A 14,066-nucleotide genomic window follows, 5' to 3' on the forward strand; every position below is an offset into this window, starting at 1 on the left:
TTTGTGATAAAAAGGTAAGTTCTCCACTTCAATAGATTTTTAAACTTATCAAACTTCTTTGCACATCTATGTGTCTGTCTATTCTAAAATGACAAACCGTCCCATTTCTTCAAAAACTGTTTTTTAAAGTTCGCAACGGTTTGGCTTATACAGAGCGAGGTGTTGAGAGTGGCCCACCCTGTATACTACGGTACACTGACTGTACTTTATTGTTTGACGATTTCAATTTCACTTTGAGAAATAAAAAAAAATTGGGGGAGGTTTAAAAAGTTTGATCATTTTAATGTAGGTATCTATTTACGAAAACATCTAAAACATCATTATCATTATATTCCAGATTCCATGTCAAAAGAAATTCCAAGTAGTTCAACACATAAAAACTTCACTTCACCAAACTAAGCTATCAAAAAATGATAATAAACCTCGCCAGCAGATTCTACAGAACAGTTTGCAGATTCAGAATACGTCAGTTGGGCAAGAAACCTTTGCAAAGGATTTATGCCATTTTTTTTTGAACTGCAATATCCCTCTGCACAAGTTAGAACATAAATCGTGTCAAAACTTTTTAAAAACTTATTGCAAGATTAAAGATAAACCAGCTCAAATACCAAGTTCTTCAACTCTTCGGAAAAAATATGTCAGTGCATGTTACAAAGATGTGATGACGAGTATTAAAAATCAGTTAAAAGCCGAATATCTTTGGATTTCCGTCGACGAAACAACGGATACAAAGGGTCGACAAATTGCGAATCTAATTGTTGGAGTTCTTAACGACTCTGGCGATTTTAAAAACTCATACTTAATTAGTGTAAAATGTTTGGAAAAAACAAACTATGCTACAATAGCTAGATTTGTTAACGAATCCCTAACAAATTTTTTTTACCTGATCAAGTACCATTTGAAAAAATATTATTAATGCTTAGTGATGCCGCCTCATATATGATGAAAGCTGCATCCAATCTTAAAATCTTTTTCCCTAATTTAATTCACTGTACATGTTTGGCGCACGGCCTAAACAGAGTTGCAGAGAAAGTTAGAATTGAATTTCCCAATGTAAACACCTTAATAAATAATGTAAAAAAAGTATTTCTGAAAGCACCACTACGTGTACAGGTATATAGGGAGATGCTTCCCGATATTCCTTTACCACCAGAACCAGTATTAACCAGATGGGGAACTTGGCTTAAAAGTGCTATATTTTTATCTGAACACTACGACGACATCAAAAGCGTTATTTCAAGTTTTGATCCGACTTGTACCGCTATTGATAACTGTCAAAATATTTTTAAAGAAAAGTCTATTAAAAATCAATTGTTGTATATAAAATCGAATTTCGATATCATTGAAAGTTCAATTACAAAATTAGAGGCTCAAAATTTATGTCTTCACAATAGTATGTCTATTGTTGATTCGGTTAAACAGAAAATAACAAATCTGAATGGGGAAATTGGAGTAAAAATTAAAGATAAACTTGATGACGTTTTAAACAAAAATGAGGGTTTCACTTTATTGCGTTCAATAAATAATATAATCAATTTTGGAAACTTCGATGAAAATATTAATATGGATCCGTCTCTAATAGCAAAGTTTAAATATGCCCCAATTACATCTTGTGACGTTGAGAGATCTTTTTCTGCCTATAAACAAATATTAACAGATAGAAGACATAATATTAGTTTAGAAAATATGAATCAATATATGATTATTTATTGTAACAATAAAAATATGTAAATTTGTTTTATTGTACTCTTTTTATAATATTAGTTTAGAAAATATGAATCAATATTGTAACAATAAAAATATGTACATTTATTTTATTGTACTCTTATTTATCTTGTGGTCAAAATAAAATATTTTGCCGTTTTATTTGTCACAAAACCTGAAGTTAAAAAAATATATTAAGAAATAATAATACAATTTGGTTTAAATTCAAACCTATTTATTTATTTTTATTATTTTTTATTTATTTATGTATTTAACGTAAACCATAAAATTATTCATATAAAAATAAGTGCATATATAAATGCATATTTGCATGTTAATTGTGCATATTCAGCTTGTTTTAAAATGCATATTGCATGCATATTTTAGACATTTTTTAGTGCATATTTTCCAGTCTCTAGTTATGATATACTCTTATTAGCTTAGATAAATTAGAAAGATAGATAAATCGGAATATGGATGTGAAATAAAACATAAAGAATAAAAAATTAAAATATTGGGCGCCACTGGTTACCTAAGGAACCAGAATTTATACAAAAAAAAAACAAATATTAAAAGAAAAATGGTATTAAATCAAAATAAAACAGAAAATAGTCAAATAAAAAAAATATACATAATATACAGAATATTATAACGTAACTTACCTTATTTATTCAGAATTCTATACTCAGTCAATTTTTTTATGTTCTTACGATTCGAGAGAGAAGGGAAGAAAATAAATTATATGTTGAAAACCAAACATTATTTATTAAAAACAAAAAAAATTAATCTCTGATCTCTCTGTTATAATTAGAGACCAGATTACCAATTAATCAAAGATGAAACGAACAGTTTTACAAATATAAAAATTATACCTTAACAATTAGTGTCCTGGCTTCTTCCTCGTAGCTTGATTCGAAAGTCCAAGGCGCTATTGCACTCGCGAAACACTTCACTGTCGTTAGTTACAGCAAACAGCAAACAGTACATTGTTTATAAACAAACATTATTATAGAAAAATTCAGCTTTCACTTGAACATAAATAGTTTAAAAGTTCGTTAAACTGGATCAAATTTTACTTTTACTCGAATAAAAATTATTTAGTTAGACTCGAACGTGATTATTGAAAGTTCATTAACTTTGACCAAAATAAAGTATGTGAGCATACTACATGTTTTAACTGCACTGTTAAACATAGTAATGAGAAAATTGAAACTCTTCTCTCCTACTTCTGGTTCTGACTGCTTAAAAGAAATTAGTGGATACCAACATTGGTATAAAATGATAACGACGATTTGCTTAGAAACAGCGGGAAAATCGCCGGAGTTCACGATACCATCACATTCGCCGGGCTGGAATTAACTTAGCCGGCTGGGAAACTGGAAAACTACATTCCTTTACACTCAATTGAACTCTACTCCATGACGATGGCCCTAAGGGAACCAAAACTCAACTTAACTCGATGATGGCCCTGGGAGAACTGCTTCTAGGACCGCTAACTCGATCCTTCTAAAACTTGGGTTCCTTCTCCCAAAAAAAAGTGACTTCCTACTTAGACCAATAGGAATCATACCAGATATTTCTCTACCAATCAAATGGTCAGAAAAACTCTCAAGACATCCCTCGAACGCCATGATGGTTTTACTTTCAACCAATTACAAATACTTAAACTTCGCAATAACAAAATCCCTTGAGTTTACACGAAATGCGATGACTCATACAATTCAGTTAGTTTTTAGAACCAATATTTAAGAGCTTTACTAAAAGCAATCGACTAATCCTTCCTGCTCTAATACAACCCTCAATAAATTTGTGTCTGAGAAAGGCATAAACCTAAGACTCTAGTCTACAAATGCCATAAAAACCTTTATACTCTTGAGTCTTTACTTAACGTGGAACCTCTTTGAAAAATATTCCGTTTACAATTGTGTAGGGTATAAACAATTTGGGGCACCTTTGTACACCAAATTTCAAAGAATCGCAAGAACCGAAATAAACATCCAAATCCCGTGAGAATTGAAAAACGCCATACTCTGCACTTTGCGGAAGATCGATATACAGGGCGTAGCGAGAGTGTACAACTGTAAACTGAGTCGGAATTTCAAATATTTAGACGGGGTGACTTTGAGCGTGTTTCAAATAGAATACAATAAAGAAAATTTTTTTAAAAAACGTGGTTTTAATTTCAAAGTTTACTCATCAGACCATCCAGCAGTAACAATCATAATCACTTAATTGTATACGCGCAAAATTTCGACTCAAATGCTTTTTCAATGCATTCATTTTTTTTAATCCTGCGAAAACAAATAAATATTTTTGAAAAATTTAAACGCAGTATAAAAGATTACATTATTACCAAGGGCAGAAAGTCCCTTAGAATAAACAAAAAGTTTCTTTTGAGTGACATATTTGAAATTCAAAATCACACTAAACTTTTTTTTCACCCCTGTAACTTATTAAAATAAAATTTATAGAAGTTTTCAGCGACTTTCAGCCCTCGGTAATAATGTAGTCTTTCATTCTACGTTTAAATTTTCTAGAAATACTTATTATTTTCTAAGGATTGTAAAAAAATGAATTCATTTAAAAAGTATTGAAGCCGAAATTTTGCGCCTACCCCACTAAACAAAAGAAAAACAATTTAAAGCATTTTTCTACGTTTTAAGCGGCATTTTTACTATATGAGAAAAGTTAAAACCGTGTTTATATTATTCTTATTATAAAAGCAATGGCATTTAATAAAAAATTCTTACTACTACGAATGAGATATTCAAAATGCACGTAAACGCGACAAACAATACAATTCTTTCACGTTTTACGCGCCTATTAACTCAATGAATATTTAGCAACACGTCCATGTTGTTCGGAAGCGTTTACCAAAACCGAAACCTAATTAAATAAAGTAGGTGAGTAGGTACAGTTGCACATAACTATGCAAACTCTATAAACAAAAAACTTTACTGATTGCATTTCTATCATTTTCCAGCCAATGGTCCGAGAAATTTCAATACGTGAAGCAACACTTTTAACAATATAAATACCATCCAAACCGGGATCAAATCAGTACAGTGGTATCAACCATTCGATCAGCATTACAATGAGAAAAGTGGTGGTGTTTCTGGGGGTGTTAGTCCTAGCAGTGCTAGTGCAAGGACATGCACTTAAGGGCGAAGAAGAGGAACTGCAATTGGATCAAGCGGTAGCTGCTTCAGGCCATGGCCATCATCACGAGTCAGGGGGTGGTCATGAAGGTCATGAGCATCACCACGAAAGTCACGGCGGTAAAGGAGATAAAGGATATCATTCCCATCATCACCACGACAAAGGAGGCCATGGTAAACACGGCAAGCACCACTCAGCTGGACACCATGCCGAAAAAGGTGGTCACCATAAGTCACATCATGAATCCGGAGGTCACCACTCTTCTCACCATGCTCACGGTGGTCATCACAAAGGAGGTAAATTCGGCGAGAAGAAAGGCCATAAAAAGGGACAGAAAACCAAGGGATACCACGTCAAAGCCCACAAGGACGAATACCACAAGAAACACAAGTTCTACGATGACGCCCACAAAGGAGGTCACCACGAGAAACACGGTAGCCATCATGGTCATCACGGATCCAAAGCCGGTCATCACAAGAAGGGAGGTTCCCACAAATCTGGTTACCATGACGATCACCATGGTAAGAAAGGATTCGCCCACAAAGGACACTACGATGAGGACCACAAGGGACACAAGGGTCATGGAGGTCACGAAAGCCATCACTCCCATCACTCAGACTATGGAAAGAAAGGAGGACACGAGGGACATTCTTCACATGGTTTCTCAGAAAAACATTAAGTTATCAATTTTTGAATGTGATTTTGATTTATCTGTGTTAAAGTTGTTGATTTTGTTGTTGTTTTCGAGTTGTGAACTCATTTCTTAATAAAATTTTAAAATTAATCTATTGATTTATATTTAATTCAATTAAACAATTTAGTATACACTCTACAAATTAATGCCTACATACATTTTACAATATTTAAAAAATTTGTTTATATTTTGAAGTGAAGTAATTATCCATATAACAATTTTTTGATTTTTTTTAAATTTGCTGAAAAGACTAAAAAATTTAACTGTGGTTATAACGTATAGGTGCCTACAAGGAACTGAGAAAATGTATGATAAAAAATTGAAGTTTTTGTCTTCATAAAGCAATTTAGATCATATGAAATATTAGTGATATTTAATTCTGTTCAGACTTTAATGCCAACTTAAAAAGTAGGGGAGAATAAAAAATCTTATGAACTCATAGATGCCTATTTTTATAAAAAAAATTATTAAATTTGTAAAAAAAATAGACATTTATGACTTCATAAAATTTTTCTAATCTGCCAAAACTTTTAAGTTAGTATTAAAGTTTGAACAGAATTAAATATCACTAATATTTCACATTAACTGCAATAGTTTGCTTTTTGAAAACAAAAACTTCCTTATCCCCATTCCACGAACATACGACTGTTGTGGATTATCTCGACAACGAATATTTTTTACTGTGCAAATTATGAAGAACGAAAGTAAATTGCAAAATACATTGTTGTTTATTGGAACAATTATTAGAGCCATTTACTTTCGCACTTCTTATGTTGCCCACTAAAATATTCGTTGTCGCGATAATCCAAGACAGTCGTATATTCGTGGAATAGCCCATACTATAGTTTAGTATCTTCCTTGATATCATTTTTTCAATTCCTTGTAGATACCTATACGGTATAACATCGAAGCTAATATATTTTTATATCGATAATTACTTCAAAATTTAACAAATCTTTTAATTATCTTAAACGTTGTTTTGTGAAATTTTTTTATTGTTTTTTATTGCATTTAAGCTGTACAAAAGCATTTTCCTGTTTTTAACTTTAGTGAAGTGTCCAACGTATATTTATAATCAAAATTTTGTTAAGGTTTTCACAAAAAACCATAACATTTGTAGCCAAACAGTTTATCTACTTCTGCCTATCCAGTTTTCAAGAAAGTTATTATTTATATGAGTGTAATTAACAACAGTATAATGAACTGGAGCACCTATAAAGACCGCTTTCTTATGTATATTAAGTGGAACATTTTGCAGTAATCATGGTAATTATTATTAAGAAAATCCAAATCTATAGCACCATTCCCACGATTGTCAAAAAATGTGAGACTCTTACGTAGTAGCAAACAACAACATCCTAAAAATGTCTAGCTTACCTAGCTAGAATATGACTGTTAATAAAGTAAGGATTGCTCAATGCATATCTAGTAATAAAAATTATGCCGACTCATTGTTTCATTTTTGGGGGATGTAGCCGTATCTCCAAAAATCACATAACCGAAAAAAAAAATCTGTCGCTATAAACTTGGCTCGCTATAAACGGTTGCTCAGATCCATTGACAAAAAGATATGGCTGTTGTTTTATGGCTGTTTTATAGAACTTTTGTCTTCAGCTTCATTGGAATCTTTCTATCACACAACACACCACTCTCTTCCTTCCACTTCATCCATCCAATCCTAATTCTACTACATGCATCTCCATCTATTTTTCCAATACTGTCTAATATCGATCCTAGGTACCTACCTAAAACTTTTCACAAACATTTTACTCTCACCCTCCCCCTTTACTTTATATGTACAGTGGAACCCCGATAAGTCGGCCTCCGATAACCCGGAAATCCAGCTAACCCGGACCGATTTTCATCAGACAAAACATACATTTTTTCAGATTGATTGAGTTTTTTACCAAGAAATAAACAATAGGTACTACTGTATACAACTGTACGTAATTTAGATGTACTGTGCATAATATGTATTTTATGTTTTTGCAATTATAATATGTATTTGTTTATTTTATTTGTTTTTTTTTTGTTTATTTTATTTTAGGCACATCTGCACAAATTAGGAATAATTAATTCATCAGTCTGTTTAGACCAATTAGAGATTTAAACCATATTTTCTTGGAATGCAAAATTAACGAGAGATATATAAATCAATTATATTACAATTTACGACAAACACAAGTTCATTTTCCAATTAGTATAGAATATCTACTAAGTTGTCCTAAAATGGAAATATTTAAATTACTCATAAACTACTTGAAAGAAACAAATATTAATCAATGTCCATGGATGTTCAAGATTGTCCATTTAAAGATGGAGTTAATACAGTGGAACCTCGATAAGTCGGATTAATCGGGACCGCGGCCGATCCGCCTTATCGAAAATCCGGGTTAGCCGGAGAATATGGTAAAACCAAATAAAATAGTGTGGTGTGTGTGTGTGTGTGTGTGTGTGTGTGTGTGTGTGTGTGTGTGTGTGTGTGTGTGTGTGTGTGTGTGTGTGGGTGTGTGTGTGTGTGTGTGTGTGTGTGTGTGTGTGTGTGTGTGTGTGTGTGTGTGTGTGTGTGTGTGTGTGTGTGTGTGTGTGTGTGTGTGTGTGTGTGTGTGTGTGTGTGTGTGTGTGTGTGTGTGTGTGTGTGTGTGTGTGTGTGTGTGTGTGTGTGTGTGTGTGTGTGTGTGTGTGTGTGTGTGTGTGTGTGTGTGTGTGTGTGTGTGTGTGTGTGTGTGTGTGTGTGTGTGTGTGTGTGTGTGTGTGTGTGTGTGTGTGTGTGTGTGTGTGTGTGTGTGTGTGTGTGTGTGTGTGTGTGTGTGTGTGTGTGTGTGTGTGTGTGTGTGTGTGTGTGTGTGTGTGTGTGTGTGTGTGTGTGTGTGTGTGTGTGTGTGTGTGTGTGTGTGTGTGTGTGTGTGTGTGTGTGTGTGTGTGTGTGTGTGTGTGTGTGTGTGTGTGTGTGTGTGTGTGTGTGTGTGTGTGTGTGTGTGTGTGTGTGTGTGTGTGTGTGTGTGTGTGTGTGTGTGTGTGTGTGTGTGTGTGTGTGTGTGTGTGTGTGTGTGTGTGTGTGTGTGTGTGTGTGTGTGTGTGTGTGTGTGTGTGTGTGTGTGTGTGTGTGTGTGTGTGTGTGTGTGTGTGTGTGTGTGTGTGTGTGTGTGTGTGTGTGTGTGTGTGTGTGTGTGTGTGTGTGTGTGTGTGTGTGTGTGTGTGTGTGTGTGTGTGTGTGTGTGTGTGTGTGTGTGTGTGTGTGTGTGTGTGTGTGTGTGTGTGTGTGTGTGTGTGTGTGTGTGTGTGTGTGTGTGTGTGTGTGTGTGTGTGTGTGTGTGTGTGTGTGTGTGTGTGTGTGTGTGTGTGTGTGTGTGTGTGTGTGTGTGTGTGTGTGTGTGTGTGTGTGTGTGTGTTTGTGTGTGTGTGTGTGTATTATTAGTTTATGTTTAATTTATTAGTTTTGTTATATTTATACGTATTTCACTTAAATGATTATTATTTATCTATTCCTTTTTTATATACAGGGTATACTAAATTATTTGCTATCGGGATATTTTAAAACCATAGTAGGCAATTACCAGTGGGGGTTTCACAAAGAAAGGTCAGCTATCATCAAATATCCTTTCTAAGACAAGCTTTGGAACAAAATATATACGTATGGAATTGATACTCATCATTTGTTTGTGGATTTTAGATGTGACTATGACAGTGTAGATAAAAATGCACTACACAAAGCCATGGTACGATTTAATATCCAAATGCACTTAGTGAAGTTGGTCAAAGCAACCTTTCCAACAGTCGAGTGTAACGTTAGAACAGAGTGTCAAGAACTTTCCAGACACAAATGGGACTTCTACAGAGAAATAGCCTATCGTGTCTTCTATTCAACATTGCCTTAGACAAAGCTATTAGAGAATCTGAAATAACAACAAGAGGAACCATTATTAGTAGGTGTGTACAAGTACAAATATTAGCGTATGTGGATGACATCGATAGCGTAGTAACAAGAAAGGCGCATTTGGTCCAATCCTTCGCAGCATTAGAAGCAGCAGCAAAAAGAATGGGACTACACGGTAATACTAGTAAAACAAAGTATATGAAGGTAATAAGCAATAATCAGGTAATAAAATTCGAAGATCTAACGGTTGGAGTATGTACTTTCGAAGGAGTATAAGAGATTTCATATATCAAAAATCAATCAAAGTAACGAAATAACTTCAGAAATTAACAGACTTATATATCTAGCAAATAGAGCATACGATAGATGGATTAAAGAAAGTTTTAACATCAAACGTAGTCACAAAAAGACAAAAATATTGATATACAGATATACAGAACTCTAATCAAATCCGTCCTCACTTACGCGTCAAAAACGTGGACAATGACAAAAAGTGAAGAATAACGTTTAGGATGTTTTTGAACGTAAAATCCTCAGACCTATTTATAAAAGCGTACCGGAAAACGGAGTATGGCGCAGAGGCTATAATTTTGAACCTAGTGTTGATAGGTCTTTTACAATAAACAAGCTGTGATGGCTGGGCCACTTAGAGCGAATTAACGAGATGGAGCCATCGAAACACATTTGTAACCAAAGACCGGATGGACTGAGGAAAAGAGAAAAGGTCTAGAGAGAACAGGCCAAGACAAACTATGGGTTGTAGAGCCAAGTATGGTAATGATACTATACTGAATTTACAATCAAGATGCAGTAGAAATAAACAAACCAAGACACGTTAAATGCCACTAGGAGCACTCCCCGAATCATAATTTACAATGTGTATACATTCTAAATCCCAAATCATGATTTACAAAGTTACAAGATACATTGTAAATTATGATTCGGGAGTGCTCCTAATGGCATTTAACGGGTCTTGGTTTGCTTATTTTTACTGCATCTTGATTGTAAATTTAGTATAAATTATTTAATTATATATTCAATAAGGACAAATCAAAAGATTTATTTTAAAATTTTATTAAGAAATTGTTATCACTCTCTCACTCAAAAACAACAACCAAATCAACAACTTTAACACAGATAAATCAAAATCACATCCAAAAAGTAACAACCTAATGTTTGCCTGATGAGAAACCGTGTGAAGAATGTCCCTCGTGTCCGCCTTTCTTTCCATAGTCTGAGTGATGGGAGTGATGGCTTTCGTGACCTCCATGACCCTTGTGTCCCTTGTGGTCTTCATCGTAGTGTCCTTTGTGACCGAATCCTTTCTTACCGAAATGATCGTCATGGTAACCAGATTTGTGGGAACCTCCCTTCTTGTGATGACCGGCTTTGGATCCGTGATGACCATGATGGCTACCGTGTTTTGAGTGGTGACCTCCTTTGTGGGCGTCATCGTAGAACTTGTGTTTCTTGTGGTGTTCGTCTTTGTGTGCTTTGACGTGGTATCCCTTGGTTTTCTGTCCCTTCTTGTGGCCTTTCTTCTCGCCGAATTTACCGCCTTTGTGATGACCGCCGTGAGCATGGTGAGAAGAGTGATGACCTCCAGATTCGTGATGCGACTTATGGTGACCACCTTTTTCGGCATGATGTCCGGCTGAGTGGTGCTTGCCGTGCTTACCATGGCCTCCTTTGTCGTGGTGATGATGGGAATGATATCCTTTATCTCCTTTACCGCCGTGACTTTCGTGGTGATGCTCATGACCTTCATGACCACCCCCTGACTCGTGATGATGGCCATGGCCTGAAGCAGCTACCGCTTGATCCAACTGCAGTTCCTCTTCTTCACCCTTAAGTGCATGCCCTCGCACTAGCACTGCTAGGACTAACACACCCAAAAACACCACGACTTTTCTCATTGTTATGCTGATTCAATGGTTGATACAACTGTACTGACTTGATCCCGGTTTAGACGGTATTTATATTGTTAAAAGTGTTGCTTCATGTATTGAAATTGTCTCGGACCATTGGCTGGACACTAACTTCGTATATTTTCCCAATACTTTGTAATACCAATCCTAGGCACTTAAAACTATTACTTTTCACAATTATTATTTCACATTTCAAAGATATCATTTAATTTGTATTAATTCTATCTTTAAATGCACATTCCAAATACTCTGTTGTTCTACCAAAATTGTTAAAAATATCACTAGATTGTTTTAATAATTCCAGACCGATAAACCGGTGAAATGTCGCCAAATATCTTATATAAAATATTAATATAAATACACTCAAACAAAACACTAATTAAATTTAATGGTCTAAAAACTATCGCAATATTTTAAATTTGCCAAGGTTGAACAACTGCATGGTTCAATAATTTTTGAAATTCACTCCATAACACAAAGACTCTCGATCGTATTTACTATATTTCATGTTGTTGATAAGTAATTGTCTCTTGTTTAGTTATCAACAACATAAAATATAGTAAACATAAGAGGGTGCTTTCTGTCAAGAAGTGAATTTCAAGATACATTATTGAACCATGTACCTATACTCCGTCTAATATACTTACCGTTGCACGTCATCCGCGTCATAGCCCGTGACGTCACATGATACCAATACGAAATATTTAGGTGGTAGGTGTGTTCTTTTTTAGAGTCACTTGTCGAGTACACTGGAATTACAGCCACTAGAAATATTTTATTAAATACGCGTAGAAGTAATATTGGAATATTTTTTATATTAATGTAGGTACATTTAAAGACACATACCCTAACTTGTTTCATTTAATTTGTATAAGTGGAATATAAAGCGTTTTTATAAAGCACACTTGTTCGGATTACACTATAACTGCGAGCGAACAAAGGTGACATTTTGGCATAAATTGGTAACATGTATTTGACAGTTGCGATGAAGACACTTCATATTTGTTATTATTCTTTACTATAGGTATTTGTTTTATTATATTTACTGTTTTTATTATTTACTTTAACGTAGGATTATAACTCAATTCTTGTTTTCTAGTTCTAGAGTTTTTATTTATTTACATTCAATATTAATTTGTTTTGTTGTATAATCCACGTTTGCAATAATTATGTGATCTGTTTGATTTAAAATGGATTAAGGATTTTTTTATATTTTGGCAACTATGTCAACTTAGACCTCTGACGTAGTTAATGACGTGCAACGGTAAGTATATTAGACGAACTGTACTTGTTCAAGCCTGGCAAACTAAAAAAAATTGTAATGATTTTTAGACTAAAAAATTTTATTAATGTTTTGTGTGAGTGTGATCTCACCCTCATATTGTAAATTTTTATTATTTATTATTCTTTTTATAGAATGTTCTCTCATTTAAATTTCATTGTATTTACGAAAAAAAATTATTGTATAATATCTTTATATATTATATCTTATCTTTATATCTTAATAAAGCAAATTAATTTTGCGAAAGCTTGATAATAAGGAAGAGTTTCTTCTATCTTCTTCTGCTTCTTTTTGTGTAGGCATGACTATCTGATTTTTAAATGAGCCTGCAGTAAGTTGACGTTCCATCATTTTCGTGGTCTTCCCACTGATCGTCTTCTTATTGGGGAACTGTCTGTCGCCGTCCTTACTACTCTATTTGTTGTCATTCGGCTTATGTGGTCGTTCCATTCTACTCTTCTGTTTCTTATGCAGTTATGTTGTTTACCTTGCATCTCCGTCGTATATCTGTACTTCTAGCTCTTTCTTGTAGTGCCTTACCATCGATTTTTCGAAATGTTTTCATATCTGATGTTTCTAGCATTATTTTTGTTCTGTATGTGTCAGGTCGTGTTACTGCCGCATATGTCATTATTGGGCTGATGACTGTTTTGTAAATTCTGCCTTGGATTTCTTTCCAGATATTTTTATTTCTGCATATTGTTTCATTCAGACAACCTACGGCTCTATTTGCCCTTTTCACTTGATCTGCCACTTCGAGCTTTCCGGAGCTAGATAGTGTGATGCCTAGATATCATCCATGACTTCATCACTTTTTCTACTATCTGACCCTTCATCTCTAATTTACATCTTATTAGATAGATTTGCTGTTATAACCATGCGTTTTGTCAGGTGTAGGGAAATTAACATGTTAAATTTTCTGGGGGTTATACTAAATAGTATCACGAGGCTTTTTCCTGGTTTTTCCTCGTGGTTTACTGTGGAATCTCTAACACGAGAATTTTACTGTCACAGTTGCATGTGGTTGTTTTTTTAAAGACAGATCACATGCTATAATTTTTTTGTGACGGATATTCTTGAGTTGGGGTTGATTTCATGTTATTGAATGAACTATCTTTCAGTAAAGTCGTTCCAGGAACGCAACTCATAAAAATATTGGCAATATTATTTTAAAGTCTTCCACTTTAAAATGTATAATATAATATATGTCTGAATTGCCGATATAAATGAGTCAGATTAAATTAAATTATTAAAAGAATGTTTTACTAAGCAACAACATTTTTGTTTAATTTATTAATATTTTGTATTTTGACAACGACATCTAAAAGTAAAGAAAAGGAAGTTGAACTTACAATTAAAGAAAAGAAGCTACAGTATCTCGGACATGTGATGCGGGGCGAGAAGTATGGCATCCTACGACTC

General features: G+C 34.2%; 2 protein-coding genes across 2 annotated transcripts; one reads left to right on the plus strand and one right to left on the minus strand.

Moving 5' to 3' along the window:
- Window positions 1–4,701: 4,701 nt before the first annotated feature.
- Window positions 4,702–5,647, plus strand: LOC114325676 (histidine-rich glycoprotein-like). Its single transcript, XM_028273807.2, has one exon. It carries the CDS (start codon window positions 4,799–4,801, stop codon window positions 5,540–5,542), a length of 744 nt encoding a protein of 247 aa, XP_028129608.2. The 5' UTR covers window positions 4,702–4,798; the 3' UTR covers window positions 5,543–5,647.
- A 4,845-nt stretch (window positions 5,648–10,492) lies between these two features.
- Window positions 10,493–11,671, minus strand: LOC114325677 (histidine-rich glycoprotein-like). The gene has a single exon (XM_028273808.2). It carries the CDS (start codon window positions 11,348–11,350, stop codon window positions 10,604–10,606), a length of 747 nt encoding a protein of 248 aa, XP_028129609.2. The 5' UTR covers window positions 11,351–11,671; the 3' UTR covers window positions 10,493–10,603.
- Window positions 11,672–14,066: the final 2,395 nt, after the last annotated feature.

This window comes from Diabrotica virgifera, chromosome 3 (genome assembly GCF_917563875.1).
Source record: "Diabrotica virgifera virgifera chromosome 3, PGI_DIABVI_V3a".
NCBI classification, from domain to species: Eukaryota; Metazoa; Arthropoda; class Insecta; order Coleoptera; family Chrysomelidae; genus Diabrotica; species Diabrotica virgifera.